Source organism: Myxocyprinus asiaticus, chromosome 42 (genome assembly GCF_019703515.2).
Source record: "Myxocyprinus asiaticus isolate MX2 ecotype Aquarium Trade chromosome 42, UBuf_Myxa_2, whole genome shotgun sequence".
In the NCBI taxonomy this organism is placed as follows: domain Eukaryota; kingdom Metazoa; phylum Chordata; class Actinopteri; order Cypriniformes; family Catostomidae; genus Myxocyprinus; species Myxocyprinus asiaticus.
The window spans coordinates 17,700,456-17,725,055 of record NC_059385.1 but is presented as its reverse complement, the minus strand read 5'-3'; the positions used below and the strand labels follow the sequence as shown (position 1 = coordinate 17,725,055).

The 24,600-nt window shown below is 38.0% G+C and overlaps 1 protein-coding gene across 3 annotated transcripts; it reads right to left on the bottom strand.

The window, feature by feature from the left end:
* Window positions 1-500: 500 nt before the first annotated feature.
* On the bottom strand, window positions 501-24,600 carry inpp5kb (inositol polyphosphate-5-phosphatase Kb). 3 transcript variants are annotated; one of them, XM_051684293.1, is made up of 14 exons: window positions 24,476-24,600; window positions 23,308-23,362; window positions 18,428-18,532; window positions 18,126-18,234; window positions 16,766-16,882; window positions 16,457-16,632; window positions 16,219-16,330; window positions 10,325-10,434; window positions 10,151-10,177; window positions 8,174-8,381; window positions 6,546-6,683; window positions 6,343-6,426; window positions 6,106-6,210; window positions 501-2,593 (listed from the first exon to the last, which is right to left on the bottom strand). In XM_051684293.1, the coding sequence occupies exons 2-14, from the start codon at window positions 23,352-23,354 to the stop codon at window positions 2,525-2,527; spliced, it is 1,407 nt and encodes a 468-aa protein (XP_051540253.1). In that variant the 5' UTR covers window positions 23,355-23,362; window positions 24,476-24,600; the 3' UTR covers window positions 501-2,524. The 3 variants fall into 3 exon arrangements, with proteins under 3 accessions (XP_051540253.1, XP_051540251.1, XP_051540252.1); XM_051684291.1 differs by lacking the exons at window positions 23,308-23,362; window positions 24,476-24,600 and adding an exon at window positions 19,618-20,363; XM_051684292.1 differs by lacking the exons at window positions 10,151-10,177; window positions 23,308-23,362; window positions 24,476-24,600 and adding an exon at window positions 19,618-20,362.

Below are 24,600 nucleotides of genomic sequence, written 5' to 3'. Positions count from 1 at the left end.
CAATGCACTGTGTGTTCTGACACCTATCTATCATGGTCAGCATTAAGTAGTTCAGCAATTTGTGCTACAGTAGCTGTTCTGTGGGATCGGACCAGATGGACTAGCCTTTGCTCACCACATGTATCAGTGAGCCTTGGGCGCCCATGACCCTGTCGCCGGTTCACCGGTTATCCTTCCTTGAACCACTTTTGGTAGGTACTAACCACTGCATACGGGAACACCCCACAAGACCTGCCCTTTTGGAGATGCTCTGACCCAGTCGTCTAGCCATCACAATTTGGCCCTTGTCAAAGTCGCTCAGATTCTTATGCTTGCCCATTTTTCCTGCTTCCAACACATGAAATTCAAGAACTGACTGTTCACTTGCTGCCTAATATATCCCACCTCTTGACAGGTGGCATTGTAACGAGATAATAAATGTTAATCACTTCACCTGTCAGTGGTTTTAATGTTGTGGTTGATCAGTGTATTCCTAAAGAAGTAATTAATATAAGAATAGAGAAAAAACATGTAAAAGTCCATTAATTCTTTATTGTGCATCAGCCATTTGTCACTGTATCTATGAAATATTCCTTGCAAAACAGGGTGGCATATGGTGCTGATGCTGTTAAAGTTCTAAGGGCCTATACACCCTTTCTCTAAAGCTGAGCTTTGTTTGTCTAGAAAAAAGTGCCTATAGATGTTTTCTGGGTTTACTATCCCAAATATAGATTTACTGTCATGCACAAGAAATAATGGCTCCAGTGCCATTGTTTCATAGCTCATGATCACTGGCTGACTCACGGTGTGTTTTAGCGAGTTCTTTGTTCTCTTTCTGACATGCTGAAGACCACCTCTTAGAGTACTGCACAAGCCCTAGACTGATTTATAGCTGTAATTAACATAAAGTGCTCCTAGATGTAAACCCACACAGTATCTCCAGTGCTGATTACTGTACACAACTGTGTGACGATATAGTCTGTTATTGTGCATATATGCATGTGTGAATTGCAGACTTTGGGTTCATTGTAATCAAGTGAATACGCAGGTAAACAGCGCCCCCTGAAGTAAAGTACAGAAACCTTTGAGAAAATGTATAGATCTCAAAGCTGAGCAACAGTACTGACAGTGATATTGAAGATATTATTTCACTGTAGAGAAAGGATTTTGTTGGATAAGAAAAAAAAAAATCCACATCACAACAGATGTCACAATTAATGGTGTCAGCTATGTAATTAATTAAATGAAAATTATTTCGACTCACAGTTTGTAAAAAAAAATAAAAAAATGAATTGCCTGATATGCATTTACAATGAATCCACAACAATTTAACATGAAACACACGTTTACTAAAAAATAAATCCAAACCTTCATATTCTAATGATTTTTAGAATCCCAATAACACAGGTGTGTTCATTTGCTTGACTATAGAAACATATTTTATTACATTTAATGTAAATCACGAGGGTTTGATTCATCTCGTTACACTTCCGAGAATATAGTTACACTACTTATAAGGAGAAAGTTAAGAAGTGATATGTTCATACAGAAGGAGATTTTAGGCTTTTTCAAGAATACTCAATGTTTTTGGTGCAGGTTACAAATGGAAATTTTGGCAATAAGAAGTTAAAGTAACTCTTGCTGACATAAGACACATGCACAGGCACTGAGAGTAAAAGACACAAAATATATAATGCAAGTTCTGCACACAGCACCAATGGGAAACTATGAAATAAGGAACGGAAAAAGTAACTCTTTAAGATTGAATGGTCAAAGTAAATATAAAAGTCATACATTTAAGATATAATGTATGATACAACTGGTAAAAATAATTTTTATTTTTTTAAAGAGGTAATTTAGAACATTAGAACCTATTTAATTGCTGGTAAGTAAAACAGAGGTGACAGCATTTATGTCTTTTCTACATTTTTGTAATGTATATGAGTCAGTGGAGCATATTAACCAAACTATTATGGCACAATATTGCATTTACCACCATCTCCTCTGTAAAGTGTACTCTTGTACAACTAACTGACATCCACACACTTTCTGCCATAGATAAATGCCTATTCTTGTATGGAGACACTTAACAGACTAATTAGACTTACTTTGGCAATCTCTTAGCAAGTAATATGCAGATCAAATTGTGTTAAGAATCATTTACCTCTGTAATTTTCTTTATTCTTTTTTATTTTTTATCTGTCCCTCTAGTGGCATGTGCAGGTATTACAAGACGCATTAGTACAGTGAAATGTGTTCAGTGTGTTTGCAACAGATTCAGAGAGTTCAAGAGTTCAACATTTTGAGGACAGGCACAGAGAGAGAGAGAGGTGGCGGTATGTTCAGTGACTTAACTGTTGTTTGGGAAATATTAAAGCCTGAGGTTTATACTCATTATATCAGACAGGTGTTTCAGAATGAATTTGACCTTTTAAAACCATACTGACCAAAGTCAGTTTACACAGGGAGAAAACTGATCCTAGATCAGATCTCTTGCTGTAATGGTTGGTTGAGCACTTGCACAGCAGGTTAGCAAAGATTCCTGTTACTTCTCATGTCCGTTGATGTTCTCGGGAATCAGACCCTCCATTACAGCCCGTTTGGACTCTAGAATCTGGAGCAATCAGACACAGCAGGTGAGTCGCAAGGTACAGTATAAACTAATGTATAAACTAATAGGTTTGGGTGGTTTACGAGGAATTTGTTTTAGGTTACAAACTGGTAATTACAAGGGTCTTATGCTATAAATGTGGTTTATGAGGACATTTCTAGTGCCCCATAATTCAAATCGCTTAAAAAACATACTAAACGATGTTTTGTTTTTTTTGTTGTTGTTGTAAAAATGCAGAAAGTTTTTTGTGAGGGTTAGGTTTAGGGGTAGGGTTAGGGTTAGGGGACAGAATCTATAATTTGTACAGTATAAAAATCATTATGTCTATGGAGAGTCCTCATAAGGATAGCCACACCAACGTGTGTGTGTGAGTGAGTGTATGTGTGTGTGTGTGTGTGTGTGTGTGTATAGAGAAAGTATAAGGGAGAGGAGACAGACTCCAGCAGAGCAAAGGCATATTTCAGTTAAAAACCCCAATCGATAGATATTTCGATATGTGATCTATAGATATCAATAGATATTGAGTATGTGTAGGCTATGCACATTAACTGGATCACTCAGAAAAATATTTTTTGCATCATTTAAGGTAAAGAAGAAAACATTATGTTACCATTGATGTCAGATGATATTGCAGATTTGGAATATGTTTTTGAAATGTAATCTTGTTTTAGAGGCAGTTTTGGAGATTCTGTTCACTGGAAGTGTGGTTGAACGAATGGGCATGTGTGAGCTCCAGTTTTTGGGTGAAATGTCCACAAAGTGGCACCAAATACAGTCAACAGGAATGCATATTTTATTAACCATACTTTCTAACCCAAACCCCATCTATAAACATAACTGTCAGAGGAGTAAAAATTTGATTTAAGAGGGAAAATGCAATTTCCGAATCACGCTCGTTATTGATTATGTGAACTCGGTTACTTCCTGGGACCAGAACCCATATCTTTGTTCAGTTGTGCTAAAAGAAAAGGTAAGAACATTTGTAACTCCACTGAATGGGGTCAATTTCAGGGTACAGTAACATTCGGTAGCAACTGTGCGATCATGTTGTTTAACCCTCTACACGCATTTTTAGAATTTCATGCCTAAATGTCATACCCAAAAGTAAGAGCTTATAAATAAAAAAAACACAATGAGCACTGATAATAAACTTTTCAGTTATTATTCATGTTTGACATTAGACCTTTAGACAGTAAGTATGGAAGGTCATCAAATTAACTTTGGTGTTGTTCTCCAACATGTCAGCTACTGGGGATCGGGGGGGTGGATGTAGCAACTAGGTCAACTAGCATGTTATGACAGTGATTCACCGTTTGCGGATACTTTACAAATAAATGGAGAGGGCCGTAGAGTGACACTTACCTGTCTCAAAATTGTCCGTGTCTTATCTTATAAAACATCAATTTATCATAATAAACTCCACAAATAGTTAATTCCAAAAGGATTGTTCAGTGTAAAACATATTGAAGATTAGCGGAAAGGCAGTCATTTCATTAAATGATGAACTGTTTCCTCACAAAAGCAATTTATTCAGCACATTGAAGCATCTCCTCCATAGACATCCATTAAAAAAGAACAGCCTCTTGTCTCCTTGCCAGTGTACCGCCCATAGAATGTTTATGGGAGTTCAGCATTACCTCGGGTTCACACATCCTCCGTGAGTAAGGTGCGAGCAGCGCGTGAGCAGGGCGGTCGCGTTGGACGTTCACATTGGCCACGTCTCTTCCATGAGAAACAGCAGTGCCTCTGCGCAGGAAATCAAGTTATCTATGGGGTCCTATGCCAGTTTTTTTCTTTAATAAGGTCATAATAATCTGAGGTTATTGCTGCTTCAAGGACAACAGCAGGCAGACACGTGCACTTCATCTTTATCAGCACATTTGATTGTGATTGGTTAATGTTGTGTACACCTATTTACACAGAATGGCAAAAGGTCCAGCAGTTTATTAATTCTTTCCTTTATTAAGTTATTTTATTGAGTTTACTTGCATGCAGACATATAAATTGTAGTTCACTACAGGTTCGGTTTGAATAATTTTAGTTTGCTTTTGTGTCTTTTCTATAATCTCCTGATTATTTAGTGTTGTACTGCACCCAGAGCTGCCGAGCTCAACATGAGCTGCACGGCAGAAATAGGCTCAACGATGAAACCATCCACTCATTGCCATGTCTGGGACGTGTCACGTCGCGCCTCACGCTTGCAGTGTGAACGGTGTAATCTGTTAATATGGGCGCCGAAACGAAAACACGCCGCTCACGCCGCGCTCACGGAGGATGTTTGAACCCGGCGTAAACTTAAAGGCTCCCCTAGAAGGGCTCTGGTGCGGATCGACACGTAACGATCCTATAATCCCTCGGAAGCTGAGGCGACGCCATGTTCAAAACACTGGATTTAAAAGAACAGCAGTGAATTGCGACTCGGACGACTCTTCTCAACTGTTAGTGATATAGAAACCAAGATAACTGTTCTTTGTGCTTAAATGGTGCTTGTTTAACAAAACCAGAGCAGATCATTTTTGCGGTTGTTGTTCTTACATCATATATGCGGGTCAGTGCCCACGTCCCCGGATAAAGTATGTCCGATATCTATTCATACTACTCTCATGCATACCGTAAAGAACGTACTGTTTTGACGGCAGATACGTGCATCCTTCATCAAATACGGTACTTACTGTGACAGTACGCGGTTTCAGATGCAACACGTTTCAGTGGATCGATCCCAGAGAAAATGTCGCTATAGAGACACCATTTACAAAACTGTCGCTATAGAGACGCCATTAACCATTGCCACAATGGCTATCATGACACACTCTTTAAGAAATATTTCAGGATGTACACATCTTATTATGTTGAGTGTGGGCTTATTTGTTTCAGGGTTGTCTGCTGTAAATTGTGATATGCCATTTTCTATATCATGTTTATTATTCATTAAGTAATAAACCAAAAGGTGGCAATAATTCTGATTATCTTTTTATTATACAGTACATGTGGATTTTGCACAATAATACTCACTGTATCTGGTCTCTAAGTGAAACAAATTTGCTCGTTATATTCTGCTAATCAAAATCTTTCCAAAGACATTTGACACATGGCTGTGTGATCTTTCTGGTCTTTTTACTGGTTTTAAATATGATTGTTGTGATTGCAAATTTGCAAATTCTGAAAATGGAACAGTTTTAATTTATCAGCAAATTTTAAAGCTGTATTTAAGTATTGGTCAGATCAGCTATATTCATTGTAATATTCATGACAGCCATTGTGGCTATGGTTAATGGCATCTCTATAGCGACAGTTTTGTAAATGGTGTCTCTATATCAACAGTTTCTCTGGGATCGATTCACTGAAACGTGCTGCATCTGAAACCGCGTACTGTAAGATTCTAAGCTTTAAAATTCACCTATTTTGTGCAGATCAAGCAAGTGGTTGTTGAATAATACCATAATATTTTTTCTGTGATCAGCGCCCCCTAGAGGGCTCAGTACTGGGCTGCTCCAGGCTTAAGAGGTTACACCCACCTGGAAAGTCGGACTAAAGGCAATGATGGTCTGCATGTTGCTGCTGTAGTAGCCAACTACATATTCCCCTGCCAGCAGGGGGAGCTCATCCTTACTTACAGTGACCTTAAACAGGAAATGGATACTCTTATCATTGAAACACTATTAACAATCATTATTTTAGAGACAGTAATGTCATCAGCAATGCTTTATCAGAGGAGACCCACTCTCGACACAGACAATATTAGTCTGCCATACCATTACAACTTCTCCGTTGGCAGCCACTTCATCATCTTTGACCCAGGCAAAGGTGATGTAATCGGAGGCACTTTTGAAGCCGATCTGCACACAGAGAAATAAATCACCTCTAGTTAGTGACCCGCTCCATGACAGAGATCTCCTTTTGTCTCTTTCTATGTTTTTGTTCATCCATCAACCACTTTTTTCTCTCTCCTTCTCACCTTGTACAGGCCGATCCAATCCCAGGTGGAGGCCTCAAAGGTCTCCAGGATGGTGTAGGTGAGTAAGGCATCTTCATCAGCGCTCCAGCAACCCTCTGCAGTCAGCCTTACCAGAGCGGTCTCCACCTTTTTCCTTATCTACATGGATAACAGTGGAGTTGATCATCATTCAATGAACTTGAGTAGAATTTTCAGGCAAAGTTTCATGAACTAGATTAAGGAACTCTTAAAGGGATAGTTCACCCAAAATAAAAATTCTGTAATGATTTACTCACCTTTGTGTCATTCTAGACCTGTTTGACTTTTCCTTCTGTGGAACAAAATGACAAAAAGCACCATAAAATTACCAAAAAAGTGGCCCATATGACTTGCGTGTTATGTCCTATCACCTCTGAAGCCATTTGATAGCTTTGTGTGAAGAACAGACCATAATTCCGGACCAAATGCTAATGCTAAATACTTCCGGTCGCTCACGCTGCCTCGCGTGACATAAATGCGCTAGCATATTCAAATGAAAGCAAAACCAATGAAGCTTGTGAACAGCGTTCTCTTGTAAACAAATCAAACTGCACTTCCAGTCATATTGCGTCAGTTCTCGTGTGAACATGTCAACGCACTTACGTCAGATGAGAGGCTGCATGAACTCTGTCCCCTCGTGGATGCGCATTGGATAGCGATTGGATAGCGTAAACAATTATAATAAAAAGGACTTAAATATTGATCTGTTTCTCACCCAAAGCAATCATATCGCTTTTGAACAGGGGCGGAATGGTCATCAGGAGAACCGGGACTTTTCCCGGTGGCCTGGCCGCGAAACGGGGCCGAATGGGCCATGATAAGCTGAAATGGGCCGCCGCGTTATGCAGAACGGGCCACAAAATGGCGCCGTGATATGCCGAAGGGGTCAGCGATATGCAGAAAAGGACAGCGACACCCCACTCAACAACATTTGGTTTCTCTTCCCAGTCCACCCCTGCTTTAGAAGAAATTTATTTAACCACTAGGGTCAAATGGATTACTTTTACTATGATTGCCTGTGATTTTTGTAGCTTAAAATGCTGATCACTATCCACTTGCATTGTGTGGACCTACAGAGCTGAAATATTCTTCTAAAAATCTTTGTTGTGTTCAGCAGAAGAAAGAAAGTCATACACATCTGGGATGGCATGAGGGTAAGTAAATGATGAGAATTTTCATTTTTGGGTGAACTAGTTCCTTTTAGTCAGTGCTCGGTACTAACGGTACTGCAGAAATACTGATATCGTGACACCTTTTTTCTTTTTGTATCGACTTGGTACCAAAGTACCGGTACTTTTCACATCACTTAGAACTTAGAATATAGAACAAAAGTCATATGGACCACTTTCATGAAACTTTCATAGTGCTTTTTTTATTTTGCGGCATGATAGACCCAATCCCCTTTCACTTTCATTATATAGAAAAGAGCTGCCAGGATATTCTTCAAAAATTCGCTCTTTTGTATTCTAGAGAAGAAAGTCACACCGGTTTAGAACAATGAGGGTGAGTGAATGTGAACTATTCCTTTAATCACATCTCTAAACTTCCACCATCAAAACACTGAGGTTTATTTGTAAAGCATACCATTATGATGAGCACATCATTCTTACCTCCAGATTAAAAGTCCCGATGACGGGTTTGTGGTCACTGACCCCGTATGAGACATCACAGGTGTACATGTCTTGTGTCACCTTAACTGGGTACTCATCATCATCAGCAGATGATGTTGTTGACCTGCTCTCATCCTCACTGTCCGAAGCTTTGGGCTTTATCCTCCACAAGATCCGATCCGTCCAGGCAGGCTTCCGCTTTTTACCACTGATCAATGACCCATGCAGAAATAGGAAAGACAGAATGTAAATGACAATATGTTCATATTTATGTAAATGTAGAATTTAACATTTTAAGGAGAAGCACAAAGGTTTGCTTCTTTTCAAAACATCATGTGTCCCTCCCCCGTACTTATTTATGCATCTACATTCATGTTAAACTTGCATAGTCTGACTCCTTATCTCATTATATTTATGTATGTATTTAAAATACATGTACTGTATGAAAAATTACAACTGAATTTAGACAAATTATCCTGTTCAAAAGTTTGCATCCCCTTGGTTCTTAATATGGTGTGTTGCTTCCTCGATGATCAATGACTGTTTGTGTTTTGTGATAGTTGTGCATGAGTCCATGCTTTGTCCTGAGCAGTGAAACTGTCCACTGTTCTTTAGAAAAATCCTCATGGTGTTTGGTTTCTCAGCATCTTCTGCACATTTGAGCTCTTTCCAACAGTGGCTATGCTATATGATGTTAAGATCCAGCTTTTGACACTTTGAGACTTATGCACAATTATAAGAAAAGGTGCAAACATTCATTGATGCTCAAAAAGGCAACACACTACCAAGGGGATTTAAACTTTTGATCATTTGTGTAATTATAATATATGCAAACTTATCTAAATGAGTTTTAAAAAACAAATTTAAATGTTTTTCTTTAAGGGACATGTACAAGACAGCACAACACATACCATTATAAGATAGAACATCATATTAAAGTTAAACATGCATTCTACACATATGAACACACACAGTGACATGCTGTGTGGCAGGTGCAAATGTCATAGTTATTCAAGACAGCTTTTCTAAGCCCAGTGACACATTAAAAGCTTTTGAGAAAGTGGATGGATGGATGGATGGATGGATGAATGGATGGATGGATGGATGGTGCATTTATAAACAATCTCTTACACTCTTCAGAAAGCATATTCCCTCCAAAAGAGCATCAAAACAACCTAAAGTTTATTGGAAATACTTGCAATACACTTGCAAATTATGATCGCAAATTACTGGCGCAGTCTTTGTTCTTTGTGCAGTCTTCCCAGCTGAAAACTTGTGAATGTAGATTAGGTATATTCAAACTGTCAGAGATACACACACCTTTTTGGGACTACTTCCCTGTACCAGCTCCCCATGAGGACAGAGATAAGGAACCAGGACAGAGAGGTGAGCAGAAAAACACACCTGTACTGCAGCTCTGCATTGGTCTAGGTCTGTAAATTTGTAAATGGCAACACTAAAGAGCTCTTTCTGTCACAGACATAAAAAAACACACACAGAGAACAGGCTTGGGTATGGACCTCATAGCTGCAAACCATCTAATGTTTTATCAGTAAGAAGTATTTAGCACAAAGCCATGTACGATCAATTCTAACTACTGCAAATTCTGCTCCCAATACAGACACAGCAAAACACCATTTCCCAAACATATTACACTGTCCCTATAACAATTCTGCAAAAAGCTGACAGCTAAATGAGGGAAATATGTTTTTTTCTGAAATAGGCACTTCTCTACACTGATCTTAGACACAGATTTGCCAACCATTCAAAAATGCACAATGAATTTGAGTATGCTAAAATTCTTACTGGAGCATATGAGGGGTGTGTATGCAAGGATGTTACTGTATGTCAGAGTGAGAGGAGTGGAGTGTTATACAAGGATGTGATAATATGTGCTCAGTGAAAGGAATTGTCAATAATGGTGGTTGAGGTAGACAGGTAGACCATGCAACACAAATTTTTCTTATCAAATCTTACGTAAAGCCAAACCATGTCTTCGGCACTCTGTGTGGAGAAAGAATGACCATGAATTTCTCAAAAGAAAACATGTTAGGCTCTCATGATATCTGAAACTATCTCTACTTTCATGCATTGCAAAGAAAATGTCTCCAGTGTGTATTGTGTTGAGTAGGTGTGAACAAGTAATTGTACCTTGTGTCATAGGTCTCAGAGAAGCGGTCAAATTTATATGTGGGTTTGAATTGCAAAGGCCCCTCTTCAAACTCTTGAAGAATAGGTTCATTCTTCTTCAACATGGTCAACTAAAAATCAGAGCACAGTAAAATAGAATAGAATAAAATAGAATAGAACCAATTAACAAAACACACAGCAACACACATAGTGCTCAAACAGAGTTTAACTGTTAAGCTAATGACTCAGTTCTCTAATAAGTTCAAAACATACATAGCACACACAAATACTGAATGCATTTTTAATTAGATGGAACTATATTCTGTCCAAACTTGAAATTGACAGAAAATAACTACAGTATTATACTGTATATATACAGTATATATGTATATATACAGTGCTGGGTAGTAACGGATTACATGTAATATGGATTACATAATTGGATTAAATTACATTTTAAAATACTCGTAATCAGATTACAGTTACTTTTTATAGATTACATGATTACATATTAACAAGGCAACAGCAGTAAATTGTTAACAATTTATTGATCATCCTAATCATTTTCTTTTTTCGATCTTTTATATTTTTCATTCTAAATCAGCACACCGCTGATATACATTCGGTAAGTCTTCCAAGTGTATTTAGAGGAGAGGGGGAGGGTTGTGTGTATTGCACTCAGAACTGATACTCGCTACTAGCCAGGTGAAGTCAGGTGAAGATGGAGTGGTATACCTCAGCATTTAACCACTGGGTCTATTTAGATAATTTCATTTTTAAGCACATACGGAGCAAAAACATCACTTTGCATTGTAAACTCTGCCTTCCAAAAGTTAATATACTATCAACTGCGAAGGATTGTATGTAAAATCTAAAGAAGCATTTGGATGTACATATGCTTGCATATATATATATATATATATATATATATATATTTTTTTTATCTACATCACAAATCTAACCAACTCAAACCAATTTTTTACAATTTTTTTACAGTTATATTTGACGCTGATTCACAAATATAACTGGTCTGATCTCTTACCACACATGGATGGCATTTGTAAAATGGAGAAATTGCATAATCACATTTGTGTTAGTGTGCCCCAAGAACCTGTCCATTATTTTAGAAACTCCAGTAGAAGAAATGCCTGTTAAACTCAAACATATTTGAGTCTGTCATTGATGGAGGGCACTAGACCTCTATCAGCATCATGGGGAAAATATGAAAATATGAAAACTTCCTTCATAGTTTTACATTTGCGATCATTTTGCAGAATTTGTGGACATAAGCACCACTGAAACGATTAAACCATGCAGAATTAGGTTGAAAGTAATCCAAAAGTAATTGCATTAGATTACCCCAAAAATGTAATCTTCAGGATTACATTACTGATTGCATTTTTTGTCATGTAATTTGTAATAACCTGATATATATATATATATATATATATATATATATATATATATATATATATATATATATATATATACAGTACACAGCATAAATGAGTACACCCCCTCTGAACATAAAGATATATTTCTGTTTCTAAATGATTACTGTTACAATTCATGCAACGATGACAAAACTGAAGTTTATTAAACATACTTAATAACAAAATCAAATGATATGTTATCAATATCTGTAAAATAATTAACTTAGGCACCTTTGCTTAAGTAAAGGGTTGCAAAAATGAGTACACTCTTGAATAAATAGTGTGCAATATTTTGAACTTAGAAAGTCCTCCATAACTTTTAAATACTGCTCTGACTCTTGTTGACATCAAGTGTACAAGTTCATGATATACTGTCACGTCTATCCTGTTCCACTCCTGGAGGATGACCTACTTAAGAACTCTGATGTTTAATGGGGAGTGATGCTCGACTTGCACCCCACAGGTGCACAAATAGGGTTGAGGTTGGGTGACATACTATCTTGTTTATCCATAAGAATGCATCAGTGGCTTTGGAATAATGTTTAGGGTCATTGTCATGGTAAAAAAGTGCCCGACAGCCCAGGGTGGGGAGAGAGGGTCGCATCTTCTCTTTTAAGACTTTGCAGAACATCTGTGAATTCATGATGCCATTGATGAAGTACAATTCCCCCACACCTTAAGCACTCATAAATCCCCATAAAAGAACTTTACCACCACTGTACATCACTGTGGGTACCATGCACTTCCCACTGTACTCCTGTGTGACTTCATGCATTTTGGATTCCATCAGATCCATTTTAAATGGCTCTGGGCTCATGAGACCAGCATATTGATTCTCAAAGGTCTGCACCTTTATCAGTATAGGCCTTGGCAATGGCTAAACAAGCTTTTTCATGCTTTGGGTTCAGCAGTGCCTTCCTGTGTGGATGACACCATGCATTCCACTTCTTTGCAGAGTGTGTCTTACTGTGTGAGATGAACCAGTCACTCCAGTTTGGCTTCCCACAGCTTTTGCCAGCTCTGAGGCACATGCTTGGCGATTCTTAAAAAAAAATCACTCATCATGAGGTGAAAGCTTACAGTGACGGTCTGAACATTTCAGGAATCTTGTCACAAGTCCATCATTTTTTAATTTCTGTTTCACTTTTGCTATTGTGTTTTGACTCAATAACAGGGATTTGCTAATACTCTTGTACCGTTGTCCCCTTTTGTGCAATTAAATAATTTTATTTTTTTCATTTACTCGACAATTCTCTCCCATGTGGTCCATTTGCTGTCTGCATTGATTCTGAAAGTGATTCAATGGGGTAAGTAAAACATTTACACTTTAACCAACTATGTCTATTTAAGTGTGATGTTCAAACGAATAATCTGCTGATCAATAGCTGCTTTTCCACTATCGGGCCAGTGCGAGCCAGGGCCATAGATTGGTCAGCCAGGGCCAATAGCCTCGGACCTCGAGCTGCGAGACCAAAATCGCTCTGCATTTCCACCATCAGGCCAAAAGCCCCGCAGCATTGCCCTAAAACCCGCCCTTAACACGCCATCCTGATGCAAAGGTCACACACCCCACCCATTTCACGAGCCCAAACATAACTAATATCAGAAAGCATGTTATCTAGTTATCTAGAATATCAAGTTTATATTGTCTGTAAATGTTAACTAGCTGGCAAGATAAGTTAACGTTGACAACTTGCCGACTTTAACTGCCATGGTGTCCCGAGTGGTCTCTCCACTAACAGCGGGGCGATGTCCCAGCACACCGTCCATGATCTCAAACCATGGTTATTCCTTTGGGCACCGCTTTGTCCATTGTGCATCTTAAACGGATTTGTAATGTGTCCACAATTTTTTTCGCTGAGAGACAGGTGCTTGACGTCACACAAACATGTCGGCACCCAGAGAGATGTATAAAGTTAGTGATAAACATTCACTTTTATTTAATGATGATATCGATCAATGTGTCAAAGTTCCTACATTACAAGATATTAAAGCTTGTTTAACAAACTTTTGCAGAGACAGGTGTACAAAAAACGGTAAATCAAACTCTCTTTTGATGATCGTACACCTGTCGCACACATGCTAGCGAAGCAGCATTGTTTATCAGTTGGGTTGCTAGGAGACGTATCTGGTGACAGTCAAACCGTTGTTATGCTAACAGGAGCGTTGCAGTTTTGGTTGTGTAAATGTAATTTTCCAAGCATCTGGCAATGGAATTCCTTAATGGTCGAAGATCAGAGAATTCAAGTAGGAATCCCACATCCGACTTCAATGAAATGCAGCATGAATACCGGTATATCGCTAACCTTCGCCTTTGACATTGACCCCACCTCAATCCCCAGTTGGACTTTTTTGGCCCAAGGGTAATCGGCGAGCCAAAGGCCATTTGCTGTTGGCTCCGTATTAGCCCCGAGGAGGCCGATTATGCCCCTGAAGTGACAGTGGGAACACAACTGGCCCTGGCACACACTAGCACGCCTTCATTTGGCCCGACACTGGAAACACGGCTGACGTCCCTCAACTAATATCAGAAAACATTTTATTAAGTTTTATATTATAACTTTCAGGAGAGTGTACTCATTTTTGCAACATGGCCTTTTATCATTTTGATAAAAAAGTCATTTTTTCTTGTTTAGTATTGACATGTTTCATTAGTATCTGATAAACAAGAGTTGCTTAAACATTACATTATACAAGAACACTAAATAGGAGCTGAATTTGTCAGGTATTAGAGGGGGTGTACTCATTTATGCTGTATAGTGTGTGTGTGAGTGTATATATATATATATATATAAAAACTCATCAAAAAAAATAAATGTCCCTTTTTCAGGACACTGTATTTTAAAGATAATTTTGTAAAAATCCAAATAACTTTACAGATCTTTATTGCAAAGGGTTTAAACAAAGTTTTCCATGCTTGTTCAATGAACCATAAACAATTAATGAACATGCACCTGTGGAATGGTCGTTAAGACACTAACAGCTTACAGACGGTAGGCAATTAAGGTCACAGTTATAAAAACTTAGGACACTAAAGGGACCTTTCTACTGACTCTGAAAAACACCAAAAGAAAGATGCCCAGGGTCCCTGCTCATCTGCGTGAACATGCCTTAGGCATGCTGCATGGAGGCAAGAGGACTGCAGATGTGGCCGGGGCAATAAATTGCAATGTCCGTAATGTGAGATGCCTAAGACATTGCTACAGGGAGACAGGAAGGACAGCTGATCGTCCTCACAGTGGCAGACCACGTGTAACAACACCTGCACAGGATCGGTACATCCGAATATCACACCTGCGGGACAGGTACAGGATGGCAATGACAACTGCCCGAGTTACACCAGGAACGCACAATCCCTCCATCAGTGTTCAGACTGTCCGCAATAGGCTGAGAAAGGCTGGACTGAGGGCTTGTAGGCCTGTTGTAAGGCAGGTCCTTACCAGACATCACCGGCAACAACGTCGCCTATGGGCACAAACCCACCTTCGCTGGACTAGACAGGACTGGCAAAAAGTGCTCTTCACTGACGAGTCGCGGTTTTGTCTCACCAGGGATGATGGTCAGATGCCGTTTATTGTTGAAGGAATGAGCATTACACCGAGGCCTGTACTCTGGAGCGGGATCGATTTTGAGGTGGAGGGTCCGTTATGGTCTGGGGCGGTGTCTCACAGCATCATCGGACTGAGCTTGTTGTCATTGCAGGCAATCTCAACGCTGTGCATTACAGGGAAGACATCCTCCTCCCTCATGTGGTACCCTTCCTGCAGGCTCATCCTGACATGACCCTCCAGCATGACAATGCCACCAGCCATACTGCTCGTTCTGTGTGTGATTCCTGCAAGACAGGAATGTCAGTGTTCTGCCATGGTCAGCGAAGAGCCCGGATCTCAATCCCACTGAGCACGTCTGGGACCTGTTGGATCGGAGGGTGAGGACTAGGGCCATTCCCACCAGAAATATCCGGGAACTTGCAAGTGCCTTGGTGGAAGAGTGGGGTAACATCTCACAGCAAGAACTGGCAAATCTGGTGCAGTCCATGAGGAGGAGATGCACTGCAGTACTTAATGCAGCTAGTGGCCACACCAGATACTGACTGTTATTTTTTATTTTGACCACCCCCATATATATATATATATATATATATATATATATATATATATATATATATATATATATATATATATATATATATATATAATTACATTTATAATCAGCAAGAAACCCTTGACTTCCCTGAAAATTTAACTGAATTCCCATGCATTTTGAGAAAGTGTTATCCATAAAGGAAGGTGCGATGTTGCCTACAAATTTGGCCAAAATATGTTATCTTATAAGGCACCATAATTTTGCTGCCTACGATTTGGAACAGGACTGCACACACTGAATTGCCTAAAAATGCTGTCTAGATAGGATTTTGGTACAGAGCCATGGTAGTTGTCAGAAGTGTGTGGAATTGTGTGTTTGTGCGGATGTTTGCCTGACCTGATCTTTGTTCCACAACAGGTTAAATCGGTCATTGTTGATTGAGGAGCGGAGGAAGTGCATCCCATGGTCAGCGATTCGGAAGTTCAGGTCACCAAACCAGAAGACCACCCTGGGAGACAACACAACAATAGAATTTTATCTATTAGGATCATATTATAAATGAGGATGCATGAATGTTAGCCCATTTCTAGTACTGTAGTATGAGTTTGCATTCAAGTAAGGAGTCCGCACTGACTTGTGGTCAAGCACATATGGCGTGTTGTAAATATCGAAGTCTTGCGTGTCCAGTATATATTCAAACTCATCCATACGTTGTAGGGCATAGTTCATATGAGCCGCCAGGTGACAGTTCAGAAAACACAGCATGTGACCATAGAACGAGAAACGCACAGACACACCACCTTTATTTCCCTGTGGAGAATAAAGAAATAATAGTATATTAAAGTATGTATGTATGAATGGATGGATGAATGTATGAAATATAAAAATGTAAAATGAAAAGTGTTTGTGAAAATGTAATCAGGATGTAATGGATATCCCGTACCCAGTATCCAAACAGGCCTGTGCGGGTGTATGTACTTTGGATGTCTCTAATGAAGGGGAGGTGGACCTGCTTTGCAAACAATATCAGCAGCAAACCCTGCATTCTCACTGAGGTCACCTGAGGACAGAAAATAAATATTGTGCTTGTTAAAGGCCCTTTCATGTGACTCATTTCATGACTTCAACACATCTCTCAACACAAGCACCCTAGCCTGCTTTGAACTCCACCTGAAGCGCTGCAGACAGCATCACGCAAGAGCAATTTTACAAGGTAGAAGGTAGCAAGAAACCCAGAAATCCTGTAAAAATCTGTTCTGTCAGGTAACCCACAAAATATGCTTCATGTGGTAACAACTAAATAAACTGGTTTTATTCAAGTCAATGTAATTTAATCTGACTAAATCAACCTGACAAATGAAGTTACACCAAAGTCAATTTTATAAGTCAAATCAAGTAGAAATATATCCTTTTCTAAAGAAAAGAAAATTCCACAACCTAGAAAGAATATGGGTCCATGAAATTTGTCATGCAAAATGTTCAACTATCATTGGCTGAGTTTCGAAAGGTCAGCGACAAGCACATTCAAAGATGAAATTAATATAACTTTAAGAGTCACATTGCAGCGCTTAAAGGTTAGTTCAGCCAAAAATGAAAATGCTCTCATGATTTACTTACTGTACCTTTAAGCCATCCCAGACAGGGTCGGACTGGCCATAGAGAGAACCAGGACTTTTCCTGGTGGGCCTGCCACAAAATGGGGCGAACAGCTGAATACCACCCCCCATTATTACTGGTGTGAGGGAAGCAGCCGCTTATATATCCTTGGCAGGCCAATATGAACGTGCTTCTCCCGAACTTACATTTGGAACTTAATTTTTTGTTATTAATGGAAATAGCAAGCATTGAAATAAAAAGTAGCATAATTGTCTGTTGTTCTTAAGATTCACAATCACAAAACACATTCAAAATCTCAAACTCTGAGTGTAGGGTTTCATGAGATTGCTTCTGGAAATTCCTGGAATGTTTCTAAAGAAACTGGGAACCAGTATTTTTTTTTTTTTTTTTTGTAACAGCTAATTTGTTATGAAAGGCAGAATGGGGAGGGCTCAAATCAAATCTTTGCTTGTGTTGCATAAATATGCTGGTGTAAAACAAAGCCTCTAGTGTTTTCAATGGCCTAAAGTGAACAATGGAGCTTAACAAGCTTAATGAGAAGACAGCTCATTGTGATCTCAGTCATTTTATTCTATTGTAACTGGCTGAGACTACATATAAACATATGTAAGGAAACTCACAAAAAACCCTCCCTCTCTTTCACACACTCTCTTTCACACATTTGGCCTTTAGTTATGATTATGTACCTTTATGTAACCCTTTGGTGCGAGGGTATCCATAAGAAGGTGACTCCATGAGTCTTCAGCAATGAGGTCAGAGATATACCTCACCGGAGTGGAATTCACTTCCTGTAGACTGGGATGTAAACACTTATGCTCAAATTGTGAATGAAAACCTTAAAAATTAATAGAATACCACAGACTAATGGTTATCCAGTCTGATTCATGCCCTTACATGTTATAAAAGCTCTTCTAAATATTTTAAACTATAAAACAAATTTAGTGAGCATCAATATCCTGATCATGTGATTTAGTTGACCTGAACTCACCCAATAACATAGAGGTCAGTGGCCGGCTGCGAGTCAAGCTGCAGTAATGAAGTCACATCGGCTGGTGGCTCCGCTGTGCCAACATTCCATGTGACCATGTGCAGCCTGAACAAGAGAAGAAAACAGAAACAGAATATGAATGTTTGAATCAACTCAATTATCTAATCCATAAGATATTTCACAGAGACACAAAGTAGTGGGAAAGGAAGAAAACCAGAAGTTAATGCAGAGAACTTGGGAACTTGGTGGATACATATATATATATAGCTATATTTATTTATGGTGTGTGTTTGTGTGTGTGTGTGTGTGTGTGTGAGTGTGTGTGTGTGGGCGGGTTTGAGTGGTTTACGAGGACAATTTTTTAGATTACAAACTGGTAATTGCAAGGGTATTATGCTATAAATGTGGTTTATGAGGACATTTCTTATGTCCCCATAATTCAAATCGCTTAAAAAACATACTAAACGATGTTTTTTTGAAAATTTAAAAATGCAGATCGTTTTTTGTGAGGGTTAGGTTTAGGGGTAGGGGTAGGGTTAGGGGATAGAATCTATAGTTTGTACAGTATAAAAATCATTATGTCTATGGAGAGCCCTCATAAGGATAGCCACACCAACATGATTGTGTCTGCGTGTGTGTGTGTGTGTGTGTGTGTACTGTTAGTGTTCATGCCACAAGAACTCAATGACAATTTAAACACTACAGAGTCCCATGATAAAAATAATGCTGACATAATGGTAGTTGACATGAAATTCTTTTGAAATGTTGATGTGCTGCAGTGTGACATGCTATACTCCATGTCAAATTATTTAAACATTTAAACAGCATCCAATAACAATTATAAAGCTTATGCACACATGTTTGTACTTTTAAATATTAATGTCATACTCTGCACGACCATTTAAAAAATTATGTGTGAGGGTAAAATGGTGATTAAACATTGTATAACACTTACAAGAAATGTTGAACACAGCACCTAAAATGTAACATTTTCCTTATACATTCATAAACATTTTAACCTAAAATCTTGATGTTGATAAAAAAAATAAAAATATCACAAACATCTTATGCATCAACCATAAACATCACAAGTAAACCAATCAGCAACAGATGAAGCAAAAACAGATACAGGACTAATTAGAGGAGTGAAATCGAATTTGGAGTATTTTCATGCATGTGTACTGCGACACCTGAAGGACTCTTTGTTGGTGTTTCTTCCACAGAGCTGGAAGGCTTCGTCCAGCATGCGGGACACTTCCTCACTGGCTTCATCATCTGAACTGAGATCTTCCACACAGGTGAGCAGCTGGGAGAGCCGCTGGCGAAGCATCAGCCGTAAAGTAGACAGTGACGCTGTGCTGGACATACTGTCTGAGCGCACACGTGGGACGTCAAACATGTCAGACATCTTCTTGCTGTTGTGCTACAATATAACTAATAAACTAAGACCTGAGTTTTGCAAACCAAGAGCTCAGCTGAATTTGTTAGATTAATTGAGATGGATAAGCTTCTTCTTTCATAGAAATTTGATAAGCAAATGCACTTGAGAGATATAATTAAAGTAATCTGTTGTCCTTGATATCACACAGAAAAGAAAGTTCAGATATCCAGTGTTAGTTCAGATGTCCAAGAGCTAGTTTTTCTCCCGATGCTTTTTTCTTAAAAATTCCCCACAGAAAGCAGATATTGATCATTCTCTTCCTATAGTTAAGCTTCTTCTTGTTGTTCAATCAAGCGATATCCCGGCTGTTCCAAGAGTCCCGAAATATCTCAGATCTTCCCAGAAATACTTCATAATGTCTCTTTTGACCCTCCAAAAAGTTAAAATACAAAGCCTGCAGAAATCCTCCAGAAATCAAACAGTTTGGCCAGTACAAAATGGTTATCAATATAGGATCTAACTCTTTACATCGATTTATTGGTTATTGTCATGGTGTCCCTTTGCCTTCAGGCACTGAGTGACAGAATGGATGAGTGTGAGTAAAGACATGAGTTTTGGAGAGAATTTGGGATAAAGAACTGTAATCTGGGGAAAGGGAGAGCCACGTGAGAGAGGTCAGGAATAAAATATGCAGAAAATTGCTAATAGGCCTATCTCTAAATCACTTTGTGTATTGTTAAAGGACTGAGCAACGTCAGTGAATGTTGACAGATGCTAATCCGGTTTCAGGAAGGGTTAGCCTCTACAATATGAGTATTTCTTTTTTCACTCTACTGGGAAATAGATGCAGACAATTAATTTTCCTAAAGATGTAGGGCAAAGGTTCAGTATTAATATGTAAGAGGATAAAGCCTTAAACATTCTTTCCTCTTTTTACCACATTACGCTGCAATTAGCCTGGTCTCATGAACATTATGTGACCGTGGCAAAATGTTTTGATAAACGAAATTATGTTCCTTATTACACAATTGGCTGCAGTTTCCCAGTGAAATGTCCAGCGGGGGGCGCCAAAAGCCTGTGAAATGGTGTTGTATTAGACGAGGTTATTAAGGTGAATATTAGATGGAGGTTTAAATTAGTAAAACATACCTCTCTAGCCTAAAACTTAAACCTTTTCCTAACCAATAGTGATCTAAAATCAAATTAGAGGTTAGACACTAAACAGACATCCTTACCCTAAAACCAACACCTTTACCTAACTGATGGTGTCCAAAAACAAAAAGCACATTTTCTGAAGCAACCACGTCTTCTCATGTCACTTCGACACTCTTGTCGCACGTGTCAGCTTGCATGTTTGGCTGGTCTCAAACTCCGTACTTCAGAGTCCAAAGTCAAACATTCTATCAGGTGAGCTCCCACAGAAGCTAATAAGTGTGTAATACAAGAGTCAAAATGTACCATTTTTCAAATGATGATAGTAAACGTGTTTCGATATTATAACATAGCAGTGTGTGAGTAATAGTGCGAAAAATACATGTTTATCAAGTCATAATCAGCCGTAGTAGTCGTGATTCATGTGAAAGTGAATAAAATGCACAGTTGTAGTGTTCATTTCATCAGGAAACTGTGACGAATCATAGAATACGGTATGTAAAAGTCAGTTTGCAAAAATTTTATTATAGTAACATTCATTCAATTAGACTAGGTTGGCTGCAATATACAGTTATATGACAGATTGATTTTTCGATCACCAGTGAACAACTTCTCAAGAAAACAAATAATTGTTGCAATTAATCAGATTTGTTTGTAATTTTAACATTAAATGCACTTGTTTTAAAACCTTTGATGTTATTACAAAGTTATTATAATGTATGAAGCCAGAACATTAACCAACGATTTTTCACACCAAATGAAAAATTATTTTTAATCAAGGGAGTTTTTTAAACAGGTGACATCGTCAGATTAGAACTACAATGGTTTTTGTACCATTTACACTGAACAGAGAATAAACGTGTCACCATTTGTTTTATTATTTTAAAGTGTGACATCGCTATAAGAACAGAAGCAACAATGCCATTAGTTTAACACTCAAGTATGCTCTATGTAGATAAAATATTCATCAGCAAATGAAAAAGATTCAAAGTAGCATTTCCAGAAATGACTGGCGTAATGTGTTTAGATGGTCCTGTTTGACAAAAAACAAACAAAACTGACCTAACAATTATTAAAAAATAAATAAATAAATTGTTCTATGAAAACAAAATGTTTAAGTTGATTTGAGTTCTGTTGAACACCTAAAATTTTGTTTCACTGACAGAATGTATTGATCTTTACATAATACATTTACACAATAAATGCAGAATTCATAATTTTCAAATGCAGGCAAACTCAACATTGCATCCCACCTTATTGGTCTGTAATACAGTCACATGCAAATTCTTAGGGGGCAAGGAACTATTCAGCAGAAGAGAGAGAGAGTGAATAAGGACAACACAAAGCAAATGGTCTTGTGACAAATCCTGGAACACTAATATTTCACAATTTGGTTCTAAGCAATAGATTGTTACTAAAACATATATTGCACCTACACATGTGCCAAGGTTATTACATTGTACTATGCTAACAATTAACATTTAACATGATGGGTTAAAACTGGAACACATAAAGGATGGTATCAACACACTCTCATGGCGAAATCATCAGGATTTGTACGACTTTTCTAAATTTGGCTAATTCGTTTGAATTCCTATGACTTTCACTACAGCCAATGACGTTGCTGGACATCGTTTCCATCTAATATGTGATAATTACTTGCTTCTGTCACACACAACAGCTTCCTATCATGTTTACACACTCTACTGATTGGTTAAGTTTAGATAAGGGGTTTGGGTAAGGGCACAATATTAATAAGTATGTCCTTAACGCCTCGTGCGCGGAACTCGTGCTTACTTCCGCATTACACATCCGGGAATTTGCACGTGATGAATTCTTACGACTTTATGCGAACAACATCGTGCGAGACCATACGAAATAGCCAACTTGTAAATTATGTACAACTTTTCATGAGATCGGGTTGGATGGTATGCACAGATGGATGCTAATTTCTGTTTGCTTACAGATACAAGCCTATTATATTGTACTATTGTGTGCAATATAATTTATGTCAATTTACAGAAGGCATTATATCACAAATCAACAGTCAGTAGTTTTTGTTTTTGTCTTTTGTGTTCCCATGATTGTTTTTGTCCCTACTGCTCCCTAAGTGTATGCTTCTCAACCTTAATAGGTTTAAGAAAGATCCCCCATTTTAAGAAGCTAGTACACATTCTTTGGAGAAATATTTAATCCCTCTCATTATCTTCCTCCTCCTCTCTGATCAGTCAACCTTCTCATTTACCTCCTCATTTCACTTTCTCCACATCTCATTTCTTTATAGTTTCTCATTTTGCAGTGGAGATGGGCATTTGATTGAATGTGATCATACTGTAGATGATGTTACCTGTAAGCTTGATGTCCACCTCTGGATTGAACATTTTGTGCACTCATACTCACACCTGTGGACAAAAGCAAACAGACAGGCACACATGGTAATTCACACATTAATCAAATCTAAAACAGTTAATCCTGACTCATCTCCTGAAAAGATTTTTTATATAACGAAAAAACAATCTGCAGTTTATCAGATTTTTATAATACGACTAACGACAGTAAGCAAAACCGACAACATCATGTGATTTTTCTGAAAGTACCACAGTGTCATTTCCACAGCTCAAATTCTGTGTGCAGAATTCCATGATGGAAATAATGGTGATGGAAATGACATTTTTATCGTTTTTGACAAATGGCCAACTGCTTTGTCTTGCCAATGCTAATTTCAAACCTAAAATATTATGTATCTTAAATACACACACATTTTTTATTATTATTATTATTTATTTATTCATTCATTTATTTATTGGATGATTTGACAATCACAGAATGATTGGAAATTACAGTTACATTTACCTTGTTTTCTTCAAACATCACTTGTCTAATATTTCATCTCAGGTATGTGCTTCACTGACACTTTTGTCAATTCGGTTAACAAGTACACTAAATGATATATATATATATATATATATATATATATATATATATATATATATATATATATATAGGGGCAAAATAGTGTGGTGTGGCAGATTGATAGAAATAATTTTCACACATTACAATTTTTTTATTGTTTATATTTATTTCACTCTTTGTTTAGAATATCATCTTTTTTAATGTCGTTATTTTATGTAGGCCTATTTTATAATGGATTTTGTCAAATATTTACATATAAGATATTTGAAAAGTACCAAAAACAGATTATATGATCTTCATATGACAAACAAAGAAAAAAGTTGAAATCTCTTCGTTGTTGCCTACTAGGCTATAAATGAACCCATGGTATCTTTATAGGGTTATAAATCTTATCCATCTTATAGGGTTAAAACATACATTAGATATAACACACCTCGCTTTTTATTATTATTATTATTATTATTATTATTATTATTATTAAAGTTACAGCAACGAAAGTGAAATTAAACTTTCAATTAAGCCTCCCAAATCAAATTCTCCCCGTGAGTAACTCTGATCGCAAAGTTAAAATGAGAACATCCCGTCCCGTTACACGCGCTTACCTTTCAGCCGTGGTTCCAGTGGAGATTCTGCAGGTGTCCTAAATTATATATCCCGTACTTAACAGGTGCGATTGCTCACAGTGTGAGTGTAAGGGTTTGTGTTTACTCCCCTTCACTTCCTCACT

What these genes read in the sequence shown, in the direction of transcription:
- inpp5kb (XM_051684291.1), bottom strand. Translation starts at nt 19,835, where the DNA reads ATGTCTGACATGTTTGACGTCCCACGTGTGCGCTCAGACAGTATGTCC. An exon ending in ACCAACAAAGAGTCCTTCAG is followed by an intron (nt 18,533 to 19,617) that starts GTGTCGCAGTAC and finishes TCTCTTGTTCAG; the next exon opens with GCTGCACATGGTCACATGGA. An exon ending in ACTGACCTCTATGTTATTGG is followed by an intron (nt 18,235 to 18,427) that starts GTGAGTTCAGGT and finishes TTTACATCCCAG; the next exon opens with TCTACAGGAAGTGAATTCCA.